Source organism: Cavia porcellus, unplaced genomic scaffold (assembly GCF_034190915.1).
Source record: "Cavia porcellus strain 051 isolate PalLab524CR breed Dunkin Hartley unplaced genomic scaffold, mCavPor4.1 scaffold_20, whole genome shotgun sequence".
Taxonomy (NCBI): Eukaryota; Metazoa; Chordata; class Mammalia; order Rodentia; family Caviidae; genus Cavia; species Cavia porcellus.
This window is the reverse complement of record NW_026947503.1, coordinates 68,323,544-68,349,747: the sequence shown is the minus strand read 5'-3', so window position 1 is coordinate 68,349,747 and position 26,204 is coordinate 68,323,544. Positions and strand designations below refer to the sequence as shown.

At 47.7% G+C, this 26,204-nt stretch overlaps 2 protein-coding genes and 1 pseudogene across 2 annotated transcripts in view; all 3 read right to left on the bottom strand.

Moving 5' to 3' along the window:
* Window positions 1-19,716, bottom strand: part of Ldlrad4 (low density lipoprotein receptor class A domain containing 4) — a 124,373-nt gene extending 104,657 nt beyond the window's left edge. Inside the window, exons 1-3 of the mRNA XM_063232036.1 lie at window positions 19,654-19,716; window positions 15,338-15,511; window positions 2,187-2,358 (exon numbers count right to left, since the gene is read on the bottom strand). Coding sequence (XP_063088106.1) covers window positions 2,187-2,358; window positions 15,338-15,511; window positions 19,654-19,716 — 409 coding nt within the window. The remainder of the gene's footprint in view (window positions 1-2,186; window positions 2,359-15,337; window positions 15,512-19,653) is intronic.
* On the bottom strand, window positions 4,746-4,836 carry LOC111755357 (U6 spliceosomal RNA; annotated as a pseudogene).
* Window positions 19,717-25,604: 5,888 nt separating the features above from the next.
* The window catches only part of Cep192 (centrosomal protein 192), a 96,877-nt gene continuing 96,277 nt past the window's right edge, over window positions 25,605-26,204 (bottom strand). The window contains exon 56 of the mRNA XM_063232035.1: window positions 25,605-26,010. Within this exon, the coding sequence (XP_063088105.1) occupies window positions 25,872-26,010 (139 nt within the window). The 3' untranslated portion in view covers window positions 25,605-25,871. The remainder of the gene's footprint in view (window positions 26,011-26,204) is intronic.

The following is a 26,204-nucleotide window of genomic DNA, read 5'->3' as shown; positions in this document are numbered from 1 at the left end:
AGCTTTATTTTTGTCCGGGAAAGCTCTCAGCTGCCAATCAAGGAATAAATTATAGCTATGTTCTCTGTAATTTTCAAGACATAGCCAGAAAACAAGCTTGGCAGGTAAAAAAAGCCCTCACAAAACTACTTTAGAGACCAAAGGAACATTTTTAGTGGGAATTCAAAGGAATCTCAGGGATATGTGGCAACACAGGCATTATTTTGAAGTCTTCCTGTATCAGATGGAAAAAATAATATTAGAAATCTGAGCCCAACATTCCATAGTAATGAACAGTACAGATGTTGACTTCTTCCTTTTCATTGCTTATCACAGGAGCAAATAACACAATACAGGAAAATCTCCCTCAAAGTGGCAGATCTTGTGGCCAAAATTTTCTACACTCTAATTTGAAAACTTAAAATTCATCTTCCATGAACACCCATACTGGTCAAGATGTAATTCCCTCCTAACACCCCATGTTGGTAGAAAACCACTCTGATACCTGAGACTAAGGGCTTCCAGGAGAGTTCTGAGTCCTGAAAAAAGGAACGAACAGAGAAAGGGAGGAAAGGGGAAAGGAGACAAGAAAAGGAGCAAGGGATTCAGGACCATGATTTTGTTACCACTCATATTTAACATCTATGTGCCTTTGTAATAGATGTTAAGCAATTCCACAATGTTTTCTAGGTTAAATAGGTATTCCTGATGCTCCTGAGTTCCTTCTCTCTGTTAACTCTGTCCCCGAAGGGGATGCTCACCACACTCTGGGGACTCCAAAGCCCACAGAGACACCACCCAGTGAGGTTCACCACAAAATTCCGTCCCAGCTGCGAGCGACATCTTCCCAGCGCCTGGGCAGGGAAGGAAGCACATGTGCCCACTTCCCTCACAGGGCCCCACTTGGCAGCCCGCCAGAATCCACCCAGGGCCAAGTCCTTACCCCTCTGTTCCCTCCAGCAGCCCCCAATGACAAGTGCCTCCTAAGCTGCAAACAGCCAAGACCCCGCACCACACCATAAACACCTCTGCAGACCGGCCCTGATCTCCTCAACAGCGAGAAACTATTCTTAGCAGCCGGCCAGCAATTGGGGAAGCAAATACTTATTCACGTACGCACACACCCGGGGTGGGGGCTGGGTCCCAAACGTATGCCAATATACTAGTATACAATCCCTGAACGAACAGCTGGCACCACCGCAAGCTGTGGTCTTTCAAATCAGGCCGACCTAGGCCGGGAGGGGTCAAGAGCCTGCCCGGAACACCGGCGTCAGTGCCAACAAACCCGTAGGATCCGTAGGATCCGGGTCTGGGAAGGACAGCAATTCCTCCCAGAAGCAGAGGACGCAAATCAAAGGTGCAGGTCTTGCAGAAGCAGGGGACGCCAGGCACACCGTGATCCAGCACCGGATTCCCAACAGCCACGCCAGCCCTTGGAAAAATGACACCCTGGAGAGGGCTTTACCACGTGTTTCAAAGAGCATTGCTCTGCAATGGACACATAGTGACACTTCATGGGATGACAGACACTGGACAGAGGTCCAGCGAACATGCGTGGGCACTGCTCAGACACACAGCATCCTCGACACCCAAGTTTTGCCACCGCGACCCTTACTGACACAGCCTGTGCTGCAGCAAGGCGCAGAGCTGCCGGGGCCAGCGAGCACACAGAAGCCCTTGGAAGCCCACCGCAGAGCGCAAGCCCAAGGCGATGCCCAGCGCAGCAGGACGCGAGGAGAGCTGGAGAAGGAATCAGGGATCCTGCACTTGAGCTGATTCGAGTCCGAACGGCGCCGCCTTCCCCTGCGGTGCTGGGGCCCCGGCCCGGGGCTTCCCCAGTGTCCCCTCCGCCCGGCCAGCGCTCCCGTCCACTTCCTCACAATCGCGGAGCGCGCGGCCGGCAGGAAGAGGCGAGCGATGTCGTTTGAGCTTTTTAAAACGTTCTCGGGGAAAATAAAATCGACCCAGGTGCAAGGGACTGTCGCGGGGAGAGGGAGCCCACCCGCTCAGCATACCGGGACTCCGGGGGCCGGGTGGAGGCTGGGCCGGGAGCGGTGTCGGGGGCCGCTCTGGACGCGCCCTGCCCGCCCTGCCGCACAGCGCAGACAGCGCGGTCTCCTCCTCCCGTTACGCCAAAGTTGAGCAGAGCGTCGCCCCCACCCGCGCCCCGCCCCACGGCGGGGCCTCGGGGACCGGAGGGGACTCACCCACGGGACGGTGGGGAGCGCTGCCCGAGCCTCGTGCGGCCGCGATCCCGGGCCGCGCCTCCCCACGCGGCCGCAGGGCCCTCCCGCCCGCCCCACCTACTGCCCGGCCGGGGCTGGGACTCGGCGACTCCGACTGCTCGGAGCCGGGGGCGGGGCGCCCGTGGGAAAGGAGCTGTGGCGGAGCGTGGAGTGGAGCAGAGTCGCGGGGCGGGGATTTCGTGGGAAAAAAGACGGGATAGGGCGGGCTGTCCGGGGGCGGGGTGTCTGGGGCGGGGCATCGTGGGAAAGGGGTGGGGTGAGGCCGGAAGTCTTGGGGCAGAGCGTCTGGGGCACCCTAAATGTCCCTGACCACCATAGGCCACAGCAGTTCAAAAGGCGACTGTGGTCCGCACACATTGCCTGGCGAGCTACAGGAACCAGGCTGTGGGCACCAGCTCAGAAACACAGTAGGGCCGCAGGACGCTTGGTAGGATGGGTTAGTCCACTGCCTGCTCTTGGTCGCCTGCTGGCCTGTCCTCCCAGGGGAAAGGCTGTGTGCAGGAAGAGCAGGTGGCTCCTCTGCAGCTGTGACCCTCCCTCCTGGAAGCACCTGCACCTCTGAAGGCCACACGAGTCTTCTCTGCCTGTGTAGGGTGACCGAGCAAACCAGCCCTGTCTCTGGGTGACCCTCCACGGCTCTGGCATATCTGTATCATAACCCAAACAGTCACCAAAATCACACTCTGCCAAAATTAAACTCCAGCAGATTACCATACTAGGCTAACGTAGGTTTTCAGGCTAGGTAATAGATGCCCCTAATTAAGGGAAAGGATAATTATTTTAAACTTCCCACTCAAACAACAAAAAAAAAGATGCCCAGTTTATATTTCCATAATAGCAGTGAAATCAATCTTCTTAACTCTATAATGAGTTTATCGGTAGTGATTTAGTTAAGTCTCCAACTGTACCTAGCAGGCAAGTGTCATGTAAGGACACCAATCCCACAGTGGAACAGAAGCCATGTGACCCAATCTCATCCCCCCAGCCCTTCCCCCTCCTAAAGCTGTCACAGTGGGGGCTAGATTTGAACATGACATTTGGAAAGGCACAAACTTCCAAGCCAGAACAAAAGTATGCATACACACATATACTTTAGCATTGCTTTTGCTAGGACCATACCCACAGTACACACTAACACACACACACACACACACACAGAGAGTTCTCCTAGAAAACCAGGAGCCAGAAAGAATGGCTTACAGATATGTCTGTCCCCTGCCTCCCATGCTGTGAACAGACTTTCCTAGGTACCATCACATCCTTCTCATTATGAGCACGGTGAGGGTATGGGAACCCCCAAACCAGAAATGTGGCTCTGTTTTCCAGATTCTGTAACTTCTGCCCCTGACCTTGCATCCTGCAGAGTATGAGAAACGTCACCTCAGCGATGGGGCTGGCAGCTCACAGACTTCAGCCCTGTGCACAGTGACCAGGACGCCAGTCCAATGCCGGCATGGCCCCCACTGGCTTCTGCACAATGCACTGAAAGAGGCAGCAGCCTCCCGCTGCCTGACGCTGGGGTATGGAAGTGACATTGCTTGATCCTGCTCCTCAGCCTGTCACATGCTCCCCTCTTCCACAGCCCTGCCTGCTTTTAGCTTCTCGTAGCCATCCCTAAGCTCCCCTCCTGGACTAAAGCTTTAACCTAGAAGCCAAGGAACACTGAGATATGGTGTACATTTGTAATCCCAGCTACTTGGGAGGCTGAAGCAAGAGGAGCACAAGTTCCAGCCTGACAGCTAAAGGGCAGGGTTTTTATCTTGTAAAACCGCAAACAGCTGCTGGTCTCACAATGCAAGGAAGGGGTGGGTTCGTGGTGCACTACAGAACAGGAAAACGGCGATTAAATTTCTTGGGAAGAACAAGGTTCAGGTAAGGGTTGGGCTAACAAGCAAGTTTAGTTTAGGCAAACATCCTCTGGGGGAAAGCACATCCTGCAAACAAGCAATTACCCTTCAAACAAGTTTAGATTAGGAAGACATCCTGTAATTTCCTTGTAAGTTTAAACTTTCTTAAGGAATGGCACATTTTATTACTGATGGGCGGAAGAGGGCTGGGGGGGGGTGTTACAAGAGACTGAAACTTAAGGTTTTTACGGGAAATGGAAACTTACCTAACCTAAGGGGGCGGGGGGAGTGCGGCGACCCTGCTTCCAATCTCTTGGCCACTGCAGGAGAGAGGGCAACAGAGGCCAGGCCCTCATGTGTAGTAGCCTGTTCTCAGCCAGCACTGGCTCCTCTCAGGAAGGCATCTTGGGCTGGCAAGAGAGGTGCACTGGCCTCAGCATGCCTCTTCTGGTCCCACCAAATAACTTCCAGGACCTCATGTGCAGCCAGAGTCTCATGAGTCTCCTGGGTATGCGGATATGTTGTGTAGACAGCAGGCCCGGGGTGGGGGTTCTCTCTCCTTTATTTCTGCCACAGGCCTTGGCCTTAAGGTACCATCAAAGCAGCAGGCTGTGTGACTATGGACTAGCGCCCCAAAACTGTGAGCCAAAAAAAAAACCTTTCATTTTTTTTTCTAAATATGGAACGCTTCACGAATTTGCAGGGGCCATGCTAATCTTCTCTGTATCGTTCCAATTTTAGTATATGTGCTGCCGAAGCAGCACAAACCTTTCCCTTTTAGGGGGTGGTACTTGTAGATGGAACTCAAAGGTACTCTACTACTGCCCTTTTGTATTTTGAGGAAGGGTCTCATTAAATTGCCCTTGAAATCCTTCACCTTAGCCTCCCAATTCTCTGGGATTACAGGTGTGTACTTGGCTTCCTCATGGGTTAAGTTTCTAATTTTCAATTATGAAACAATTTGAAAATAAGTAAAAAATAATGACACCTCTATCATCAGCAAGGTAAAACAGGAACTGGCTCTCTACCTCATTTGCTTATCTTTCTGATGTTTAAGAAAATGAAAGATTAATTAAAATGTAAAGGGGAAAATAACAGTTGAAGCTGAAGTCCTTTCTGGTTCTCCTCAGGAGGCAAGCATTACTGCAGACCACTGTCTGCTTTTTCACTCCTCCACAAACAACCCGAGCTTTGGTGTATTTTGGTGTGTGAGGTCACTTGGCTCCTGCTCTTGTGCAGGCAATGGGACACACTGGCATCCCACTGAGGCAGAGGTGTAGGTAGCACTGCAGGAAGGAAGGAAGGGCATTGAGTGAGCAGCTGCCTGGAGAGTGGGAGGGGGCTGGGGGTAGGGGAGCTCAGCTTGCAGGGCCGACCCAGCCTGCAGCTGGGCAGAGCTGCTTGATTCCTGGCTCTCTGTGAGGTTGGGCCCCATGGGGCTCCAGTAGTTCAGTCCACAGTGCAGACAGTGCCCTACAGGACCCTGGTGAGCAGAGCAGCCCTGCTGATGATGAGCAGGAAAGAAACTTCTGGGGCTGGGGATTTAGCTCAGCGGCATAAGCACCTGCCTTGTAAGCAGGCGGTCGTGAGTTCGATCCCTGGTACCGATAAAAACGAAAAAGACCAAAAAAAAAAGAAAGAAAGAAAGAAACTTCTTGTTGTACTCTAAGAAAATAGCTTCGTTATATGTGTATTATAGCAAACCTGTAAAGTGGCTTACTAAATGTGTTTGTTTTATCCTTTTTCCCTAACTGATATGTTAAGTGACCTAATTGATATGTTGAGCAATACTCTCCTCTGTAAAGAATTGCAAGAATCTCACTTAATTGATATGTTAACCATCGTTGCCCTCTACAAACTACAGAAGTTGTGCTAAAACAAGCTAACAAGGGTTGTTAATCACTGCTAGGCGCCTCTATTCTCCACTCTATTAATTTACATTTGTTTAAAGTAACCTGCTTGTGTGCAGAGAGATTTGCGTATGAGTTTAACCCTTTACCATGACCTTGACACATAACCGCCGTTTTCTGTTCTGTATGGCGCCTTATTGCCTCCGTCTCCCCTCACCTATCTATCTAGGCCATAAAGAATTTGGGTTTCTGGTGACCTCTTCCCTGACCTGATGATGATCTGTCATAAAATGAGCCTGTCCCAATTTTAAGAACTGCTTAGCTTAAAGAAATTACCGGGTAATACTATGGCCCAAACCCCGATTGGTGCTTTCCTTTTGTTCTGTATGTATCAAATGAGTTAGATATCAGATCTTTGTAAAACTTAAGTTCCAGCATCTCATAACTCGTGACCCCTTCGCACTCACTAGCGAAGACGAGCTGTCCTGGGATAATTAACTTCCCCACTTTCTTCTCCAAATATTGCTGCAGATGTGCCACTCTGAGATAATGTCAGTCTGTAGGATGGGAGTAATTTGAGAAACATCAGGAACTCCCGACATTGTCAGAGCTAAGTGGACAGCAATACAGTTTCCAGACTCGGGTCAACAAGTTTGATGGCTCTGCAGGTTTCTTTGTTTCTCCCCCTCCCCCTTTTCCTCCAGCCTCTTTTTAAAGTCCTCCCTTCAGTCTCTGGGGGACAGTCTCCAAATTGGCTCCCGGAGACTGGTCGCCAGGCCTGGAAATAAAGCCTTTGCCACCTAAATTTTCGGTCTCTTGCCTCCTTGGATTGTATACCGGGGCCCAAGTTATAACACTTCTGTGGCATTAAGCTTTCCCCTAGGCTTTCCCCCTTTGTCCTGCTTACTGCCTTGGGCAAACAGCTCTGTGGATGGACAACAGGTTGGGGCCTTTGCCACCACCTTCCTGTGTAGATGGCTGGGTGCAACACCAACCCTCATGTCACAGACTACCGAAGACTGTGTTTAACTTCTAATATGGATTTTAGATTCCAGCCTCAAAAGTCTTCCTCTAGCAATGTAAGAATGCTCCGTTCATTTTAACTTTCAGTGGATTTGATGAATAACAAGCAAAATAGACTCCTGAGGAGTTTAGTTTACATTCCCACACCAATGTCCCCGGCTCATGATCAGCAGTAATGTCAGGACACAGGTCATTTGAACTTTTGTCAACCTGATGGTTGCTTCAATTTGCATTTTGTCAACAAATTTCACATGTGTGTGAAATGCTTCCTCTGTTGGAAGATAAATTGGGTAAAAATCTTGAAGACATATGGGTAGGTAGAGAATTCATCAACAGGAATCAAACCTCACAGGAAATACTTCCCAGAATTAGTAACTGGGATCACATCTTATTAAAAAGTTTCTGCATGTCAAAAGAAATCTCCAGCATAGTGAAAAGAAAACCCACAAACTGGGAAAAAATCTTAGTGAACTGTCCCTCAGACAAAGGTCTTCTGCCTAAAACATATAATTTTTAAAAATTAGACCCCCAAAATTCAAAGACCCAATCCAAAAATGGCATCTGAAATGAATACATAGTTCTCACATGAAGAAATACAAATGGCAAATACATACATGAAAACATGATCAGCATCATTAGTCATTAGAGAAATGCAAATTAAAACCACACTGAGATTCCATCTCACTCCTGAAAGAATGGCCAGGATCGAGAAAACCAACAACAACAAATGCTGGAGAGGCTGTGGGGAAAAAGGAACTCTCCTGCACTGTTGGTGGGAGTGTAGACTGGTGCAACCATTGTGGAGTTCAGTCTGGAGATTCCTCAAAAAGCTAGTATTGGAAGTCCCATTTATTCCAGCTATTCCACTTCTAGGCATCTTCCCAGAAGAACTGAAAACATCATACCACAGTGATATATGTACACCCATGTTTACAGCAACACAATTTGTAATAGCCAGATCTTGGAAACAACCTAAGTGTCCAACAACTGAGGGATGGATAAAAAAGTTGTGGTATTTTTATACAATGGAATACTACTCAGCTACAAAGAATCATTACATTGAGATATTTATAAATAAATGGATGCAACTTGAGACCATACTCATAAGCGAAATAAATCAAACTCACATTATAAATACTGTATAGTCTCCCTAGTGTAAGAAATGGTAAGAGTACATAAAAGTTTATGGTAATCATGGTTCCCCATTACATTGCTTTGAAGCCTTATAATGTTTTCATTCATTAGTTGGAATGGTTTTATCCTGGGTTGTTTGATTTTATTATCTGTGATGATATGAACAGCTATTTTGAAGAAAATAAGACATTATAATGGCCAGTGCTGATTTAATATCATCTTGTTTTGAAGTCCTACCATACCTTTGTTCTTGTTTCCATTGGTTCTATCATATTATATCTTAGTGGATTTTATTATGTGTGGTAGTATAAACAAATTTTTATGGACAATGACATAATATAGTAACCATTGTTCATTTTCTGTTATTTGGTTCTGAATGCCCTATAATGCTTTCATTCTCTTTAATGTTTTTATATTATTTTATGTTTGATTCTATTGTGTATAAAGGTATGCTCAACTTCAAGGAAAGAGACATTATGGTAGCTACTGTTATATCGGGTTGTTTTGTAGTGAAATACTGTGTTGCTTAAATTGTTCTGTTCTGATCTGCTTTGTTATGTCCTCTTTTATCTTAATCTCTTTAAAATAAAAAGTTTTTTAAAAAAGAAATGCTTTCTCATGTTCTTTTATCTACTGTTCTCTTGGATTATCTTTATCAGTTTATAGAAGAACTTTGTGCTAGAAATATCAATTGTTTCAAAGTCTTATAAACATATAAGTAACTTTTAGCCTTGCTTAAATTCTGTGTTGAAATATGTTTCCTGGGGAGACAGGAGCGGTCAGAAGTCTCTTTCCTGCTTTCCTGGTCACACAGCTGCTTCCATGGGCTTGATGCTCACACATGATTAAAGGTCACAGATTTTATGTTTATTTTACAACAATAAGAAATATATCTGCCTTTTCCTTTGTATCTTCTGGGATTGCTTTCCTGCATAAGAAGTATTCTCTCATTCAAAGTTAGAAATTTGGGGTTGGGGATTTAGCTCAGTGGCATAAGCACCTGCCTTGCAAGCAGGCGGTCGTGAGTTCGATCCCTGGTGCCGACAAAAAGGTAAAAAGTTAAAAAAAAAAAAAACAAAGTTAGAAATTCTCTCCTAATGGTATACTTTCATTTTTTACATTAAAATTTTCAATCCATCTGAAATTTAAGTATGATGTTAGTGATGGGTTTCCAGCTGTTTAGTCAGTTACATCATCTTGATGTTGCTTTTTATTTCCATTGCTACATCTGTCTGGCTCTAGTTTTACTTAACAACTGGAAACTGCTGTTACACACTCATCACTGATTACCTCTGATCACTCTTCTCAGGGAAGCGAATACATGATGTAATATTAAATCAACCACAGTGAAGCTCTGGAGATTGTTAGTCTCCATTCAACTGGGGCACTAGAGAACATTGTTCTAAAAAGTGCACCCTTGTGACTTCCGGGAGAACATGGCGGACAGATAACAGCAACTACCGCAGGCTCTCTGAAAGACTCGGCTCAGAAGCCAGGAATGGTGCGGACTAAGGAGACATAAGCAGGTGGAGATATGCTCTGCTGACTCAGGAACAAACTGGGCTGAGAGAAACCAACTTGGAATGCAGTCCTGGTGCTAAAACAGGAACAGAAAAGCCTCGGTGTGGAGGCTGTACCCCGCGCCATTGTAAGCCGCGATTTGGTTTCCCGCCGCGCGGCGGCTGGCTGCCTCCACAGCGGCTCGGCAAGGAGAGACGCGCAGAAGCTCTGAGAACGGCAATCTGCGAACGACAGGGAGGCGTGCACTGACTTGTGGTGAGGTGAGTGAGAGAAACTGACACTCTACCACAGTTTGACTCCAGCAGAGGACTTTCTGGGCCCAAGCAGTCCTGTGGGAGCAGGGCGCGATGGCGACTCCAGCCACACATCCCCCTCTCGGGCGGGATTGGTGAAAAGTGCCTGGCCTGCGTGACACTGCTGGTGGACCCAGTAGGCTGTCCCAGCCCAGATCCCAGAGCCTGACAGTGGCCGGGAGGGGAGACGCGTAGGCTGCCTGGTCCGTAACTCCCTGGTGCACAGCGGTGAGCGGGAACACCTAACTGGCGCAATTCGATCAGGCTGTGGCTGACTGGGAAAGAAGCTGGGCCTCTTATGTAAGCTTGCATATATAAGGAACAGAGAAGAAGAGGCAGCATGGGAAGAGGCAGCAACAAGAAAGGCTCCTTGGCCCCCAATTCTGAGAAACAGGCAATAGCAGACACCGCACCAATACACATAAGGCACCATATAGAGAGCCTCATAGACCAATTCAGGAATGAAGTTATCAACGACCTGAAGCTAGAAGTACGCAGAATAGTTAGAGAAATGCTAAGCACCACCCAAGAAAAAACAGGTGGTGGAATGGAAGAACAGAAAAAAGGGGGAGAATTGTTTGATGGAGAAAACAGAGAAAGCATAGAATACGTGAAGCAGGTTCAAAGGGACTACCAAGATACTAAGAAGTCTATAGAAGACTGGCATAACAGCTTGAAAGAAACTAAGGACAGACTATCTGAACTGGAGGGCAGACTTGTAATATGGGAGAATGAAATGAAAAACTTCTTAAAAATGACAAAGAAACAAACAGCAATAATACAAAGACAAGAAGATGATAAGAGGATCCATAACTTAAGGATTAAGAACATAAAAGAAGAAGTAGGGACACAAACAAGTGAACTACAAAAGCTACTCACAGAAATAATCCAGGAGAATTTTCCTACTTTAGCAAAAGGTAAAGATACTCAGATGTATGAGGCATACAGGACCCCAGCTACCTACAACCCAAACAGAGCAACACCCAGGCATATAATAATAAAAATTCCAGAAATTCAATACAAGAACAGAATATTAAAAGCTGTAAGAGACAAGAAACAGACCACTTACAAGGGAACACCCATCAGAATTACAGCAGATTTCTCTGCACAAACCATCAAATCACGAAGAGCGTGGGGGGAAATAATTCAAGCTTTGAAAGATAATAATCTCCAGCCAAGATTGAGATATCCTGCACAACTGTCCCTGGAAATTGATGGAAAAACAAGGTGCTTCCAGGATAAAGAGGAACTGGGGGAATTTGCAACCACCAATTCAACTCTACAGAGAGTATTGCAGGATATTCTAAAAAAAGAAAAATACAAAGAATCCAAAAATAATGGCAGAGAGGCCACAATGAATGGAGCAGAGAACAAAATGAAGAAGACAAACTGACAGCTACTGACAGAAAAAGAGCTCAACAGAAATGAGACAGAGAAGATTGGATGATAGGAACAGCTATTTTGGAGAAAACGACATCTTAATAGGTAATACTGATTTAGTATCATCTTGTTTTGAAGTCTCATCTAGCTTTTGTCCTTCTGTCTCCAATGGTCTAAATAGGCTGTATCTTATTGGATTTTATTATGTACGATAGTATAAGCAAAAACCTTTTAAAGACAAGGAGATTATACAGAAACCATTGTTCATTTTCTGTTAGTCGATTCTAAATACTCTGTAATGTTGTCATTCTCTTGATTGGTTTTACATTGTTTTGATATACTTAATGCTACAGTATACGAAGTTGTACTCAAGGATTTCAAAGAAAGAGACAATATGGTAACTACTTTTAGGTTAGGATTATCTGGTGGTGAAACACTATTCTGCTTAAATGGTTATGTTTTGATCTGCGCTGTTTCGTTGTTATGCCCTCTTTTATCTCAATCTCCACTCCATTATTTACTTTTTTATCTTTATCCTTTTAATTAAAGGAAAAAAATAGCAGGATATATTATAGTAACCCACTTTGACTTTCCATTACCTTGATTTAAAGCCCTGTATTACTCTCACCATCTGGTTTTTAACTGATGTTCCCCTATTCTGTTTTGCTGGATAGTATCAGGTTCAAAAGTTTAGGCATCAGCTGTGAAGATGATGAGATTCATTATGACGCCCATTCTTGTTGACTTTTATCTACTTTTGAAGACCTACAATGTCTCCAATGTTTTGGTTTTGTTGGTTTTATTCTTTACTGTTTTGTTCAATTGTATTATAACTAACGATATAGGCAATTCTATTAGAGGTAGCGGGAGACATTATGGTAACCATTGTTGATCACCTTGTATTATGTTTTTACATTATCTATTATGTCCACCCTTTTGACTTGACCGATTCTGTTCTGTTATGTCACATTTGGTTTTACTGTCTTCCAAAAAAGTAATAAGAACCATGGGAGCAATGAAACCCAAAATGTGTAATAGTCATGGTACAAAAGAGAGGAAAAGAAAGTGCTCCAAACTATATAACTGCATGTATATTTAAGTGTATAAGATAGAAAATGATATCACAGAGTTTTATTGGATCAATGAACAGAACTGTTTGCAGTATCATTGATGGAATGTCCACTTTACAAGCTTTAATTTTGTGACTTGAACAATTATTTCTAAGATGACAATATGTAATCCATTAACTAGTGATTTCCTACTGTTCATTTTTTTCTGTAAATCTGTATAACTTGTACTCTTTCCCTGCTTTTTTTTCTTTTCTCCTTAAATAAAATTAAAAAAAAAAAGTAAATATAAAAAAAAAGTGCACCCTTGTAACAAAAATGCAGTTGAAATTTGGCAATTAATTTTATTAATCATTATAAACAATAAAACAAAATGCAGGTTGAGTCTTGAATTAGCCACTTTGGCTAATCTGCTGCAATTATAGACATACAGTTTAATTTTATATCAGACACACAACTACTGAATATCAGCATCAGGTTTTAATCTTCCTAATTTGTTGTTTAATGTAACAAGATTAAGATGACAAAAAATACCCTACGTTGTAGATACACAGGAGCTATATCTCTGTGCCACCTCACTGCTAAGGAGTTACATCTGCTCAAGGTATTTTCAGAAGACAGAGCTGAAAATATGGGTTTCTTAGAAATCTTGAGTGTAAGCTAATAATTGCTATAAAGCTTGCTCCCAAGACACTGTAGTACTTGTCTCTGTATCGTGATGTTCCTATCTCGGTGCTTTTTGTCTGCCGGGGACGCCCATGGAAGAAGTGGCTGGCGGCTGGCATTTCTTCCAGTCGTGTCTGTTTTAGTTGAGGCCACAGCCCCTCTGCCAAGTGGCCAGAGTCCCCTCTGCTCACTATGCCTTTGTCCTCCACCGTGAGGCACCGTCACCCACTTCTGAACACTGACTCAAGCCCAGCAGCCAGGACAGAGCAGGTGCAGGCACCAGGGACCCAGTGCCGTCGCCCCGTGCTTTCTGTGATGGCTGCTGTGCAGGAATTATCCCATGCTCTTCTTGCTCCCAGCAGCCCTCAAGCCTCTCTGTACACTCTCGTCTCTTGGTTGTGCTTGTTGACTTTGTGTCACCAAGGTGTGAGCCACTGGGGAAACTGAGGCATCCTGGAGCTCTCTTAGGGCCAATTCTTGCACCTGTGGGCAACTCTAAAAATTACATCAAAATTCAAAGTTTTTAAGAAGTCACTCCAGTTTAGAAAGTAAATAGCGTCCCGTCTAACGCATTGTTGGTGTCTTCATCATCCAGGGGCTGTTACATGACAATAACTTTCATGTGCACCTACTTTTATTTGTCACCATCTGCCTCCCCAGTACATGAGGAAAAGGGGAAGTGTGTAACTGTCTTTACTTTGGGCCCTTCTATGCACACTGGCATGGTCACTGCCCTGGGATCTACCACACCTGTCTGGAACCCCCATCAGGGCTTCCCATGTCTACCCCCACACCTGAGGGTCCTGGCCAAACTCTGTGCATGAAAGGATTTTGCCCTTGATAGGACATTATGGCAGTGGGAGGCAGGACCAAGGGACGTTTATCTTGATTGAGATCACTTTTCCTGCCCCTATGCAACTTACCTGTGGTGCAAAAAGAGTCCCAATCAGCTATTCTCGCATCAGCAATGCCACCTTTAAGCACCACCCTAGTCGGAAACTATATGTATATCCCCACACATTTCCAGCAGAAAAAGCCAGATCCCTGGTGATCATGGAGTTTCTCTCCATGTTCTTAGAATAAAGGCCATTTTTACTTTATATTCTCTTTTACTGTGCCGAAAATCCTATCAGTGCAGACCACAAGCTTGGGAATTTATTTGCATGAAGAGTAAAGATGTGATTGTTAAGCGAATGGAAGATTAGTGATCATCCTATTAAACATGAATTTCTAACTCCATTTCTTTGTTACTAGTTAAATTCATTTGTTTAGATGCAACAAATGAGCAAAAGTTGCTCCCCAAAGCCACAGGAAAGACCCCCAGGAAGGAGGAGTCACCTTCTTAGATCCAGGCTCTGGGCATCGCTAGCTGGTCCTCTCTGGGCCTGGGACTGAGCAGGTGAGTCAAGTTCAGAGCTCTTGTGCTCTCAGACACTGCAGGGAGGGCGGGGAGGCAGAAACTGTGCTACAAAACAGTGTGGCAACTTCTCTTTCACTCCTGCAGTGCTAGGGATGGAACCCAGGACGTCACATGTGATACGGAAGTGCTCATGACTGAGCTCTGCCCCAGCCAAATGGTGCAGACAGGCCACTTGGAGATACCCAGGAGAAAAGCAAATATACTGTAAACCACAAAACAAATGGCCGATCAATGAGGAGATGAGGGAACTGGCATATCCATCTGATGATGAAAATGAATCGAAAACCTCAAAGTAACTATGCCAAATGAAGAGGCAGATGCAAAGCATGTGAACTGTAGGATTCCACCTCTATAAAATTCTAGAAAATGCATAGTAGTCGCCAAGAGGAGAAACACACCAGTGGTTGTCAAGGTGGGGTAAATCGGAGGGAGATGGAGGCAGCTCCACCCCCGCCCCCTTGCCACTTCCACCCTCAGGACCTGCAGTCCTGTGTGTCATGGTTACACCTTTTTAACCGAGGTTCTGCCCTTACTGGCTCAGTAGTGGGACGTGAGCACCTATAGATAAGTGGAATCTGTTGGGACAGCCACGGGGACCCACACAGATAGTGGGCTAGTGCATCACTGCAGTTGTACCAGCAGCTTGATGAACACGACCCACACACTGCATGCACAGCTTCAGCCCAGGCTTCCTCACTCCATGTAGAGGGATGTCATGAGCTGGCAAAGAGCAGCTCTGCTAGCAGTCATGACAAGTGTCAATTTTAGAATCAATTTAGAACACTTTCATCCCCTAGAAGGAAATCCTTACCCTTTGGTTAGCACTTCCCTACTCATATCCAGTAATCATACACAATTTTTTCTCTGTGCGTTTACCACTCCAACATTTTACTTTAGGGGAGTCATGGTACCTGTGGGTTCTCCTGACTGGCTGCCTTGCTGAGCCTGCTTTCAAAGTCCATCTGCACTATCGCAGGATCTGTGCCTGGTTCCTTTTTCACTGCCTCTGTGGCCACTGCGTGCATCAGGATGTGCAGGTTGGCCCTCGTTAGCTCGGGCCTCTGCTGTGGGTCCCGCTGCAGCATCTGCAAGGGGAGCTACTGCTGTGTGCACTCCCAAGCTCTGGGGTAGTCCTCGCCACCACACTCCCACACTCCTGGAGATGCACTTGGCTGAGTCAACAGCAAATATATGTTTAACTTCTGGAAGAGTAGCAGACTATTTCCAAAGCAGCTGCGACATTCACTGTCTCTCCAGTATCAGGAGGGTTCTGGTCTCTCCACACCCACCAACATGCTACAATCTGGCTTCTTAAAAATTTACTACCCAGTGGGCATGGGGTGGTGACTCTGACAGCCGTTTCCTGGCAGCAACAAATCACCACCTCTTTTTTCACACCCTGCATACCTTGCTCAGGCGTCTCATTGCTCATGCAGTCGTCCCCTCTGTAGTTCCCAGGACTGGCTGTGGTTATGATACGGCTCCCACAGCTCCCAATATGAGTAGGGAAGTGCTAACCAAACCAGACTGTGCCGAGGACCTGGGCGTGGAGATGGTTTATGACTGCAAGTGCACACACAGCAAGGCTCCTCTAACTGTGGACTCTTAAGTAAATGCAGCTACCTTGTACTGACTGTGAGTCCTGTTAAAGCTGCGAAAATAGACAAACCCACTCACCCACCTTCTACCCCAGTGTGTGAGCCTGTACCTGGGATAGGAAGCCCTCTTTCCCAGGGGAATCTCCAAGGCTGCCAGCTCAGCTCCTCAGAGCTACACCTGCTGCCCCTCTGCCTATACTTCCAGGAAATGGGTGCTATGTACTGGCAGCAGCCTGGCTTCTGATTCAGTTACCTAGCTTAGATTTTTATGTTGAGACACAGATCCACATCACTCTTCTCCAAATAACTCAGCTATGACACACTCAGGGCCCCCCATGGGCCACCTACATTGACATCTGTGCATGTCACAGAGTCTAGAAAGAGGTCACAGGGAAACAGGATGCTGTCCCAGACACCAGGTCCCCGCCTCTCTTATCCACTGGGCTGCAGTCAGCAAGAGCAAGGCACACCTGAGACAAGGGCAGCTGAGTGCAAGGGGGCAGCAGGTATGCCCCCACATGCCCTCACTGGTGCCTGGGCTGTTCTGGGCTCCCTGTGCTGTGGTCTAGCTGGCTCTGCAGTTGGCCCAGGGGACAGGTGATCTCAGCCCTGAGGGGCTAGGGCAGCATACAACACTGTAAGGTCTGGTTTTCCCTTTAATCTGATCTGTGGTGCTGCAGAATGCACTGCAGCAGGAAACAGGGACAGACCTTGTGTCGGTGTTGAGACTTGTCACTGACTGCCACAGGCCAGCAGGTGGAAGTCAGACCATCCTGGGGGGCAGGACAGGGCCCAGGCAGGCATGGCCAGCCTCTGGGCCTTCTCACCCTGACAGTAGAAGCAAATGGCTCTTCATGCTCTCAGGAGTGAGCCCTTCAGTCTGCAAAGCTCCCTTCCTCTCCCAGCACTGACAAGCACTGATGAGGTCCCTGGAGCCTTTTGTCTATAAACAGGGCATAAAAGCTTGGAAAACTCATGAGCCTGCTTGCCCTCAGAGTTTGTATATGGCTTTAACACTTGCACAGTCCCGTTGGCAGGAGCTGCAAAGATGCCTGGAATAGAAGAGGAAAGAAAGCAGCCAAGGGACTGAGGAGGACTGGGAAGGAGAATGGAACCTGTCAGTTGTCAGCATTCCCAAAGGCTCAATTTAGGATGTTCAGAAAAACGACCAGCCACAAAGTGGTCTTGGTAAAAGGTCTGCGGTGTACTCAGCCTCACGTTTCCTTCTTTGTCAGATTAGCAGCTTTGGGTAGGAGATGCCCAGCCTGGTGTATTCTGTGTGGGGACGTAACACCCACCCCACACACGGCCAGCCTGGCAGCAAGGGCGACAGGTCTTACCTCAACGAGCTGGGAGAGGTTCCATATCACAAAGCACAGACAACTGCTTTCATCCCGTTTAATAAAACAGGGTTGTTGTTCCTTCCCATGGTAGCTGGCTGCACATGTCTGCAGCTTTTCTCCTAAGGCACCCCTACCCTCAGCCCTCCTGCACACACCAGAGAGCCAGCCAGGCCATCCCTGGGTGCAGGTGGCTCTGGAAGCCCCCTTGGCGGAGTGGTCCACACACTCTGACAGTGCAGGTCTGGGGAGAGCATCTCTAAATGGACAAGGAGGTATTCACAACCCAAAATGAGATTTGAACATGTACTGTGAGCAGGTCATGTTTTGCCAAGACATACAAAGATCTCTCACCACACTTTTGTTCCTGCTTAAAAATATTAGCTGTCACTTCTTTCATAGGCTTGGGGAAGAAGTACTTCTCGATGCTTCCCTTGTCCATGGCCTTCCATGGTCACCCAATCTTGCCAATGGTGTGTGTGACGCAGCCACAAAGCAGTGTGGCTGAGGACAGGGCAGTCACCAAGCAAGCATCTTTTGTGAGATGCCTCCCAGGTATGTGGCAGGAAGATGTGAACTGAGGGCAACGGCCACTCCTTCCCAGCGTGGGTGAGCAGCACAGCCACTGAAGTCCTGGTCACACGGCAGGGCAGGCTGTGTGGACACCACACCTGCAGCAGGTGAAGGAGTCACGTATGCCCTGAGTCCTATGATCCCACCCCAAGCTGCAAAGCTCTGCCTCAGCCACCCTCAGACCCACCCTGGGGACACTCAGGTGTGGCACCAACTCTGGTGCATGGCTAGTCAGTCTCTGACTTCCAGTCTTTTCTCCACTCAAGCACATGTGACAAAAATACCTCCATGGACAACAGTCACCCAGGACTCACTGACCCAAAGACACCTGGCCATGTGGGCACACTTCCCAGCACTTTCAAGACACCCAACACCAGCAGTTTCCCTTACAAAAGGATTATACGCCAGGACATGTCTTTAGACCCAGCCCTTGGGAGGCTGAGGCAGGAAGATTGCAAATATGAGCCCATCCTGGGCCACGTAATGAGAGTCTGCCTCCAAAGAAGGGGTGAGGAATGTGGCTTAGTTCATTCAGGGCCCCAGGCTTAATCCTTCCTCCTGAAAAAAACCCACACTGCACATACAGCATTGGGCACTTCCTCTTGCCCCCTCTTAGCCACCTCTGAATAACCTTAAATCGCCTTTCACAAGTAGGATGGACTCTGGAAGGAATTCATCCTCCCCTGGACACCAGAAAAGCAGTGGCTTCCTCATGGCCTAAAGATTTAAACAACTGAGACACACACCCTTGTGGATGGCCTTCAGACTGACATTAAAGGACAGATGGGAAGCTAACATGGAAGGCAGCACAACAACCAGTGTAGAGCCCGGGGCCAAGCGAGGTGCAGCCAGGGTGCCCCAGTTCCCACCCTGAAGCACCAGAAGGTAACTCAGTCCCAGTGCCCAGCTGGCTCTGCTGCAGCACCAGGGAGACTGGCAACTCCTGTGGCCCAGCGGGGCCAGGGCCCAAACTGGCAGGAAATTGATCAGGACTACCCAGGGTTCCTTCAAGCCCCCAGGAAAGGAGAGCAACAGGAAGCACCTGCCTGCCCAACAGGGTACTCCTCTGCAATGAGCTACTCAGTGACACCACCTCAGGCTTCCTGTCAGCAGGAAAAACGCTGACTTCCAAATCTCTCTGCAAACAACTGCATTTCTATATTCTTATTTTTATTTATAGAGAATAAAACCAAACAAAATAAAACAGACGAAAGCCAATCAGAATAAAACAATGAAATCAATATAGAACTTCAAAACAAGATGATAGGAAATGAACAATGGTTAGCATAACATATCTTGTTATGGGTATAGCTGCCTGTACCATCAGACTTTATAAAACCAAACCCAACAATGAAAATGATAGAGGACTTCAAAACAAGATGAGGAAATTAACAGTGACTACCATAATGTCTCTTATTATCTTAAAAATAACTGTACAGACCATCAGACATAGTCATGTAAAATTAACCAAACAATATAAGAACTAAGTTGCTTCTTTACTTCAGTTGGTATCTTTTCAGAAATTTCAGGTGTGTGACTTAATTTCTACTGTCTCTGTGTCTCCTGAACTTGTTCTGTGTGGGCTGGAGGTCTGAGATTGTATTTTGCTCCTTCATCTTGACATTTCCTTTGTTCCTTCAAATCAGCCCACTGCTGCATCCCAGGTGCTTCCTGCACTGGCTTACAGTTCCTCAGTGGATTCGACTAGGTACCTACCTGGTTTCCAGGGTTCGTAGGGTGGTGGAAAGGCATAGGGCAGTAGTTCACCAGTGCTTCCATGGTAGTGGCTGAGCCCCAAGGCACGGTGTATTTTCCAGGTTGGCACTGGGCTCAGCGGATCTCTCCAGGCTGTTGGCATATGGCCTCAGAGCATGGCTTCTTCCTATTGACACCATTTGTTCACAGGTTTAGTTCAGCTCTGATACTTCTATGCTCATTTTATGTCTAGTTGATCTGTCCCTCTGTGACAATAGGGCACTGAGGTCTCTCAGTACAATTGTGTTATTGCTCATTTGATTTTTCATGTCTACCAACACTGTCTTATATAGTTGGGTGCTTCTGTATTAAGGGTATATATATTTATGTTACAGTATTTGTGTTGTCTCCAGCTTTCTCATTGACTCCAATCAATCTTGTGCTACTCTTTACTTTTTCTTTGTTTTCATGATCACTGGTTGCAATTCTGTCTTCAAGATCTGAAATTCTATCCTTTCCTTTATTCAATCGGTTGCACATACTTTCAATGGAGGTTTTAATCTGGATCTTTGTCTGGATCTGTTTCATGGATTCCATTTCTCTCCTATGTTTGGCATTTTTTGTTTCCATCTTTTTCTAAGTTCATCTGTTCTTTTATTTGTCTTCTCTAATATCTTTGATTGTAGCATCATTTCTTTTTGTACCTGAGATCATTTTCTCTATAACCTTTCCCATTTGTTTTTTTCCTTGTTGTTATCATTTCAGAAAGTTCCAGTGTTTGACTTCCAACTTTATCCATCTCACTGAGTATCCTAGGTGGGCTGGGGCTAGGGTTGCATCCTGCTTCTGTGTCTCATCATTCTCCACTTTATTTTTCTTTTGTCTTCTGTGTTGATGCCAACCTCCCATGATATATAGCTCTACCACTATCACTGAGGCATCTCTCTAGGAGGAAAGGAGATGTCTCTTCCTCAGGGATGTCCTCTAGATGTAGTTGGTTTTATATAACTACTCCAATAACCTACCTTCTTCTGGCGCTTACAGTTCCACGATAATGTTCATGTTACATCCCATAGATGTGTGGGGTGTAGAGCTGATCTTGGCCTCTGGATGTGGGGGCTGGGACTGGTCTTCTGTTGGTGAAATTCTCCAAAGTCCAACTGCTGGCTGGCTCCTCGATGCTTCTTCAGACTCTGCACATTACTGGTCTCATCAATTACTTTACCCCCAAAGGAGTGTGTGTCTGTGCACTGAGCTGATGTCCTGGGTCCTGGGGTTTCCATCAATCTCACTCTTTCCGACAGCCCCACCATCAGGGGAGTAGGGGCTAATGGTGGGGTGCAGAGCAGGGACTCACTGTCCTCCAGCCAGCCCTGCACTCCAGGAGGTTGTATTTTCTTTTTAAAAACATTATTCGGCCAGGCACTGGGACAGTATCTGTCATCCCAGCTCCTCAGGAAGCTGAGGTAGGAGGATCATGAGCTCTAGTCCTCCTGCCCTTGGGTAAGTACCTGGCGAAGCCCCATCTCCAAACATAGGAGAGAAAGGGCTGGAGAGGGAGCTGGGTGGCAGAGCTGAGAATGTGTGAGGCCCAGGGTTCAATCCTCCATACTGCAAGAAGGAAACCCAGATAGACCAATAGCAGGGCATTGTCTATCGCAGTTACACCCAAGGGTTAGGAACCCAAGTTTCAGTGAGCACAGCCTCCCTTAGAGCTCCCTGGAATGGCTGGGGCAGGGCCTGGTCTCTCCAGTAGCACTCACACAGCCCTTTGAAAGAAGCTCCTTTACTCCAAAAAGCTCCGGGGAGCCATAGAGGACATGCCACACTGGGTGGACCTTGCTCCAGGCAGTAGAAGTGATGAGTGCAGGTCCACAGCATAGACACATGACCCACCTGAACAGCTCTTGGCCAAGACTGAGAGACAGGCAGCCATCTGGGCCTAACACACACACAGCCTTGCCAGGACTTCTATGGTTTGGATCTCAGATGTCCCCAAGGCCCATGTCAAGGTGTGGTCCCCGGCCTGTAGTACATTGGGGAGGGAGTGGAGCTTTTGGTGGGAGGGGCTTGGAGGAAATGAGGTCACTGGGGCATGGGCATTAGGGGACACTGGACCCCCTGCCCTTCCTCTCCTCTTGCCACATGAAATGAGCAGTCCTCCTCCTCCACCCCATGCTCACCATTGTGGACTGTGCCGCCACAGGCCCAAAGCAATAGGGCCAGAGTAATCATGGCCTTGGGCCTCAAGAGTCCATGACAGAAGCAACCCGCCTTCTCAGCTCACCCCAGCACTCTGTCTTGCCTTTCTGGTGCTGTTGCCCACCTGCCATCTGTGTCGCTGTGCCTCCCTGGAGCCAGCCTCTCCTGACCAGGGTTGCCCACCTGCACTGTGAGCACCCCTGCATGAGAGGTGCTGGGCTTCACTGTGTACTTCTAAACAGGCAGAGCTATGGTCAGAAGCTTGAGTGCTCAGCCCAGACGCCCCTTTTGCCACCTGCCCTCCACAGTTTAGGAACTGGGGAAATATTTTGCATTTCTCTATAAGCTATCCATGAAGCAGGTGCAGTCACCAAGCTGCACCACCTCTCCATACTATGCCCCGTTAGCACTCCCATGGGGCTCAGTGCAAAAGAGGGTGATGGGACTGACGGAATAGCAAGGACAGCAGTCTGGCTGTCACTCCAGGGCCCTCTGGGAGTAGCCAGTCTCAGAGGTCCAATCTCCCCTTCCACTGCTGGCCTGGCACTGCCATTCTTGGTGGCCAAGTTTACCAGCAGAGGGGCCTGCTGTCACCTCCTTCTGCAGGATATAGCCTTGCCATTAGGCAAGAGTTGGCCATATCCATGTCCAATCCTAATGGCCACAGTTACCTCGACCTGGATGGGACATGCTCAGGCAGAAAAGACAAAATGGTGGGACCTGGAAAGACTGCGTATATCTGGAAGCTCGGCACACAGTAGTCGGGGTGCTTCCGTGGGAAAGAGGCGGCTCCCTTAGGATTTCTTAGCAAGTCTATATTAAGGGGTAGAACTCTAGGCCTGGGGTGCAGGTCACCAAGTAGCACCCAGGGTCACTCTCCCCAGGGCTATAAGGCACCCATGATCAGGTGGGGCCAGGCTGCCCGGGCTACATATGCTCACCCAAAGGTTTTACTTTTCTTTTTGTGGTACCAGGAATGAACCCAGGACTTTTGCACTGAGCTACATCTCCAGCTCTTTTATTATGTTTTCAATTAAGAGACAGGATCTTGCTAATTGGTAGTTTCCCAGGTGGGGCTCGAACCTGTGATCTTGCTGCCTCAGACTCTAGAGTGCTAGAATTCTAGGCATGGAGTACCATGCCCAGTTGCAAAGGAGAATTATCATAAAAAGGTCAGTAGTTGCTGGACTGCCTCTTTTGTGTAATTATTTACCAGTGTGGCTGAATTTGAGTTTTCTAACTTTGCAATGTATTTTTAAGTACCTACTATTATTTATTCCAGCAAATAAATTACCATGAACTTTATGGCTTACAGTAACAAGCTTTACTGTTTCTGTGTGAGGGTGGCCAGTGGCTGGCCAGATTCCATCTCACCTCTCTGCCCCACTGGCCCCAGCTGCCCCACTGGCAGCTGCTTTATTATTGCCACCAAAGGAGCCAGGGGTAATAGCCCAGGCCACAGTACTTTTGGAGGCTGAGGCAGGACACTGCCCAGCCTGGACAGTTTAGCAGCTTAATGAGCCCCTCTCCTCAAAAAAACCCAACTCCAGTGAGTGTTGGTGACATGCAGCACCTCTCACTAGTGAGGTTCTCGTCAAGCTGAGCTGTCTATTACAGAGGGGAGGGGACCCTGAAGGCTACGAGTGTGAGGTAAGGGGCCATGGCCTGACATACTCACCACACTCTTTCCCCACAGGAATCTCGCCTGAGGACACCTCACTCTGAACACATCTAAGTTACCTGCTCATTCTACCTCTACAACAAGGGAACCCAGGAAACAGTACAGAGACAGAAAGAGTTACCTCATCCTCTGAGGAAAATATACTTACAAAAATAAGCTGAATGGTGTTTCACCCTGGCCTGTCAAGAGTGACAGCAGAAGTGGTGACATCAGCAGTCTCCAGCAGTAGCCTGTGATTTCTGGGTTTCGGCAGGGGCGTGGGACAAGGTATCCCACGTGTGAGGAACCAATGGGTGACACCAATGGGTGGATGGGAAAGAGCATCACAGGTGGTGTTGCAGCCAAGGGCTGCACCTGCAAGACTGAGAAACTCATCGTCACTGGCTGCAAAAGATATGTGAGATATGGTCTCTCTCAGAAAGAGGTTGGGGAGTCTTGACTTCCATCACACTTCTATAAAATTAAATATTCTACTATATTAAATATCAAAATTTGGGAATATCTAAGTAATCAGAGGTGGACAATGCACCCCAGGTGCAAACTCTGCACAGCCCCGGCCTCAAACTCACTTGTCCTGAGCTCGAGCCACCGCCACAGCCAGCAGTTTGCATCGGGGCTGCTTTACAACCAAAGACAATCGAGGTTCTAAACATGGGCTGTGACCATGTTACACTTCCATCAGGGCGGCTTCTGTTCTCTGCAGCTGGGCACTCAAGTCACAAGCACAGTGTTGAGTCTGGCTCAAACCTCGCTGTGGGCTCCTGGAGAACTGCTAAACCCTGAGCCACATCTGGCCCTGGTGCTGTCCATATGACATCCCTGTTCCTGTCTGAGCCGAAGCTTCAGTCCTTGTCACACCCCCACAAATGCAGAGCACAGAACCACGGGCTGCAGGAATCTCAGCACTGAGGACGCCCAGCATGTGAGGAGGGGCTCGGCTCAGGTGCACAGTGTGGACAGGCAGGGGTGGCACGGCGGTACCTGGTCTCCTGGGCTGGGCAGAAGAGGCCCCTCCAGGCTGGGGTTTGGGTCCTGGCTGGCTACCAGGCTGGGGAAGGCACCATGCAGTCTGCAGGCACAGGTATCACCAACAGAGTGTGGCTGCAGGACAATGGCAGGGGAAAACACCAACCTGCGGGCTGTATGGCACGAGAGGGCTCAGCTACCCTGCCTTGGAGACAGGCAAGACCCAGACCAGATGGCATGGCATCAGCAATGAGCAACACAGTGGGGCAAGCAGGAAGGAAAGACCCAGTGCATTCTGAGCTGGTCACAGTGCAGTTAGAGCCACGAGCCCATCTCAGGGACCTCTGCTCTGCCAACTGTTCAGAAAACAACAGCCCAGAGAAGGCTGCAGCTCCTGGCCTCCCAGGAGGCTGGAGCAGGAGGATTCCACAAAGAATGGGTTCCACCAGCCTGGGCAACTAGTGAGGCCCTGTCTCAAAAATCAGTCAATGAGTCAATCACCCAATCTATGGAAGAAGAGTCATTTTTAAAGTGTTTTTTCCATTTCCTCTTTCAACCTCCTGGGTACTACCTAAAAAGTAAAGCCAATTACACAGAAAAACAACACACTTCAAACATGAAGACCATAGTGAGCACTAGAAAAAAAAAGTCCATCACTGCTTTAAACTGTGAGGCCATGTGCAGAGCAGCAGAACAATTGGATGTGAAGTCACCTTGTGACTGATGCATGGAATCCACAATGGAGGCATCATCGGGAAAGGTGGCCCTGGGTCAACCCATGATGCCTGGAGGAGGAGGAAGGGGTTCAATTCCTGTTGAACTCACCATCGCTGGCTACTCTGTGGTCAGTCTCCAAGCCCCAGGCTCTTCCGCCCCACCATCCTTGGGGCCCCTCCACAATGGCCCGGTGCGGCAGCCCTGCTCCAGAGGACAGCAGCACCTTCACAGGGACTGACGTTTTCTCGGCCTGGGGAGTGGAATTGGGAGGGACATAGGGGACCCCTGGTGGAAGGAAGCTGACGAGATGAGGACCCAAGAAGACCCTGACATGGGAGGTGCGCTCCCACTCCACGAGATGTCATGAGAAGACACGGTCAGTGGACACTACACTTACTTCTCGATATACCATGTTAAAATAAATGCCATATTTATTCAGAATATCACAATGCAAAAATAGAACTCTCTCCTCCTCTGTGAGAGCTAATACAGCACTATGGGGGGACACATGATATGATACCTCAGGTCTTTGGGATTAGCTTCTAAAATCAAAAAATTTACAAGTTATACACAGCTAGTTTATGATACAAGATATATACAATGGCATAATTGCAGTGTAGAAAAGTGATGTTTCCAAAATACAACTTTTGTCATTTACACAAAATGTATTCTGTCAGTTTCTCTCCAGGGCCTCCCCACTCAGCCTAACAGCAGTGCTCCGGCCTTCGTCCGTCTGGATGACCAGCAGCGCGTGGAAGCTGCCTGTGGCTGTGGGGCGGAAGTGCACAGGGATGTGGATGTAATGCCGGGCCCTGCAAAAAGGAGCGGGAGGGGAGGAGAGGAGTGGTACATGGCAGCCCAGGGCCCCTAGATGACATGCAGTTGCTGGGATGTCTGGGTCCCTCACTGCAAGGATTCCCAGGAACCAACCCAGAAGACACAGCCACTGACCCAGTGCCTGTTCGGCACACACAGGGCCCACACTTGAGCCCCACTGCCACCAGAT